Here is a 3,822-nt window from a genome sequence, read left to right on the forward strand (position 1 = left end):
GAAAGAGGGGGATCTCACCAAAGCTCTGCAGCCACCGGCAGGGGCCGGGGGAGGTGGTGGATCTGCTCTCGGAGGTGGTGTTTCGGGTTCAGATGCCTGGTCGGAGTCGGAGGGTGGTGCTGCACCGTGAAAATCGTTTTTCTTTTCTATTAAAAGTCTGTTCATGAACCTCTTGTCTTAATGTGATAGTCTGTGCTGTCTAACACTTCCTCAGACTGTCGGATTTGTAAATGTAGCTTCTTTTCTTTAAGAAATGCATTTATTTAAAACACAAAATCTCTGATGTGTGAACGTTTTGACAAATTCAGAATTGACCCTGACACAGTAGAAGCAGGTTAAGTAATTATACATAATATAATAATAATTACAGTACAGACTCGGTCTGATATACAGTACAGGGCCTGTAGACTTGAAGATGGATTGATCTAGTTTTTAGGCCACAAATGTTCTTTATCCATGTCTCAGTGTAATATTGTACACAGCTACGTTTTATTAATATTCTTACCTTTGTAAAAACCCGATCAGACTATAATTTAAAGGTAGACAACATCGTCATATAATATGAGGCTTATTGAACCGTGTGACTGTGACTATAGGACATGAACTGTAATGTATTACCTCATTAAGAAAATTGACACATTTTAACTAGATTTACATCAATTATTTTAAAATGTGTAATATCTAAATGCTACAGCTAAATCCTGAATACTCATATGAATCTTAAACGTTAAATTCTAATTCTACATCCTAAATATACTAATATATAAATATACTCTTTTACCATTAAAACACAAAAACATAAAATAATATAAAAAATAATAACATCTGGTTTATTGTTAGGAAATTACAGGATGGTGGAGATTTACATTTAGCAGAAGCTTTAGGCCGAAGCGATTTACAAGTAGGTTACAAGGGTAGACAGGGTGAGCGTGAGCGAGGCCTAAAGTCAATATGGTTTATTAAGAAAAAAACAACATGATGGTGCAAAGAAAGCTGGAATAAGCACGATGTTATAGTTTAATACGATAATTAATAGCTAGTGATATGTACATTACTACTGAAGTCATCCTCTAGAGCTATTTCCCTTAACCTGAGCATCAGTAGGGACTGTTTCAGTGAGAAGTGTTAGGTTTACGGCTGTGTCAGAACTTGGACCGGATCCAGATGAGACATCTGATCTTTGAGGTTTAGTCCACCAGCCAAGACCAAAGCAGAGAGCTCCAACAACCACAGATATCACGAGTGTTATGATGATTACGAGCCAAGCAGCCATTCCTCTGTCTTCATCAGTCTGTGTCAGCTACAAACAAACAAGAAACCAAACAATTCAGTTTACAGTTATACAGATATCACAGTTTAAGTTTTTGCAGGATGGAGGCAAACTTACACACACAGGATGCGGAGTGCTGGTCTGAGCAGAGAGTCTCTGGTTCACTGTCAACCTCACAGGACCTGGATTTCCAGGCCTCTTCTCTCCCTCTTTATCATGAGTGTAGCAGTAGTAATCACCCTGGTCCTGCTGCTGAACCCGACTTATAGTCAGCGTCAAGTCTCCCTGTGAGACCCAGTCTGATGGTACAGACACATTAGTCTCAAATCCTGGTCCATAAGTCACATTCCCAGACCAGAGGTCCGCTCTCACCACCTGCTGTCCTCCTTTTTCCCAGGAGACAAACTTCACATCTGATCCACCTGCAGTCATGAAATGGCACCAAAGTGTGGCTGTGTCCCCCAAAGTCACAGGAACCGGTATGAGAAACACAATGTCCAGCTGGATACGATCAACAACTTTATCACTGCAGAGGAACTCGTACAATCCGTTATCGTTGTAGTTTAGACGACTTAAGACGAGAGAGGAAGAGGACTGATGTTCAACCCGGTCTGTGTAATTCAACCCAGAACTGGAGGATGTTGGTGTTTTCCAAGTGCCATCGACACGACGAGCCACGATGAGCTCTCTGTCATCATTCACATGAATCAGTTTGAAGAATTTGATGGACATCATAAATTTATTTGGAGAGTTCCCAGCAGCACAACCACTACACCCACTGAAGATTATTTAAAACCACAGCAAACATGGCAAAAACTGTTGTTTCAATCCGCGATAGACAAACAGGCTGCAGTAAACATATTATTTAAAGATTGTATTACCCTCTTTATCTATCATTATAACCATACATCATCCAAAACAACTAAGAGAAAAGCTTCAATGTAAAATAATTTTCCATCAGGATCTCGTATTGTGTTAACCTGTTTATTGCAAACTCTAGTTTTCAGGTATCGTCTTTTCAAAGATAATTTCAGTCGGTCTTTAGACTCGGTCTAATATCTAAATGCTACAGCTCAATCCTAAATACACATATGAATCTAAAACGTTAAATCCTAATTCTAATCACACATCCTATATATACATATATACATATATACAGGTTAGGGTTAGGGTATATATATATATACTAAATATAGTTCAATGTGAATCCTAAATATAAACCTAAATATTAATCCTAAAATGCACATTTATGCAGTTCAGCTCTTTCTTTTTTTCTTTTTTTTTTTTTTTTACTGTTTTGGGCTTTTGTTTATATTTATTTAGTAAAAATGACGACCAGCTGTTTGGATTCGTTCATGGATATTTTCCCCAACATGACAAAGATCTGGCACATGTGCTTTGGCACATGCAGAGGTACCACCCCGATCCTTGACAGGATGCGGTCAACATGATGATGTTTATTTAAGAGAACACATGAAAAAGGATAGGACAAGTTGGTTTCTAACTGTTTACTGTGGTTACTCAAATTCACAGTGGGCCAAAATTAAAAACTGGGACGAAGTCGCGGGCCAGAATGTTTATTGACTTATTTGTCATCTTCTTTCACACACAGTAACATAGCGCTGACGTGATGTCTGTGGCATCTTACATCCTTGGCGATAGGTTTCAGTGGTGTATTGCTGCAGTTCCTTCTCACACTACAGAACAATGCAGCAGTGTTTGTGTGTCCTGTGGAAGGTCTGTGGCTTCATTAAGCCTCTTGTGTTTTTTACCATGGTGTGTTATGGAAAAACTGGGCACTACACTGGCTGTAGTTATAGATCCCAGTGAACAAAAGGTTCTTTCACAATACTGAAGGCTCTGTAGATGAAGCTGTTCTGAAATTTGTCCTGTGTTGGGAAAAATATCTGGTTTTCTTTCTGTCAACAGTTTCTGGGGGAAACTTTTGTTTACGTGGGAAGATGCAGCCTAGTGTTGGCAAGATGCAGGAGTGGATGAGGTGGGGGAGTCTTTATTAGCTGTTGGGTGGGATTGTGTGTATGTATTTGCGTGACTAACAAATACACTCCTGAGCTCTCCTTTTCTCTCAAGAGGTAGGTGTGGCTCAATAGGTGCACAAAACCTGCAGCTCTGGTAGCCAGGCTCGTCTTCAGGGGCTTCGAAGGTCCTTCTTCTGTAGAGAAATGTTCTCTAGGTGTCTACCTTTGCTGTTCACTGACTCGTCACATGGTACTTTCCCCAGCGGGACATCTATCATTTCCTACTTGCCCCACAAATGAGACAAAAGCACTTCACTGTAGTAAAAAAAAAACCTCTTCTTCCCATTCATTGTGTAAATAGTGCATGTTTTTTTGTTTTTTTGCTTTTCCTCCATGTTTGTCTTGACAAACTTGCGGGTTAAAAAACACATCTATCTTAAACAGACATTAGATGATTCAGGAGATTCGTTTTATTGTAGTGTTTAATTTCAGTGTAAGATAACAGTACTGTGAAAAAGTATGCAGATTGTTTGATTCAGATCATCAAATTAATTTTAATATTAGACAAAGGTG

The 3,822-nt window shown here is 39.2% G+C and overlaps 1 protein-coding gene across 1 annotated transcript; it reads right to left on the minus strand.

Annotated features, from left to right (window-relative positions):
* Positions 1-783: 783 nt before the first annotated feature.
* On the minus strand, positions 784-2,002 carry LOC113157798. The gene is made up of 2 exons (XM_026353420.1): positions 1,388-2,002; positions 784-1,300 (listed from the first exon to the last, which is right to left on the minus strand). The coding sequence occupies exons 1-2, from the start codon at positions 2,000-2,002 to the stop codon at positions 1,064-1,066; spliced, it is 852 nt and encodes a 283-aa protein (XP_026209205.1). The 3' UTR covers positions 784-1,063.
* Positions 2,003-3,822: the final 1,820 nt, after the last annotated feature.

The sequence above is a fragment of the Anabas testudineus genome, chromosome 18, assembly GCF_900324465.2.
Source record: "Anabas testudineus chromosome 18, fAnaTes1.2, whole genome shotgun sequence".
In the NCBI taxonomy this organism is placed as follows: domain Eukaryota; kingdom Metazoa; phylum Chordata; class Actinopteri; order Anabantiformes; family Anabantidae; genus Anabas; species Anabas testudineus.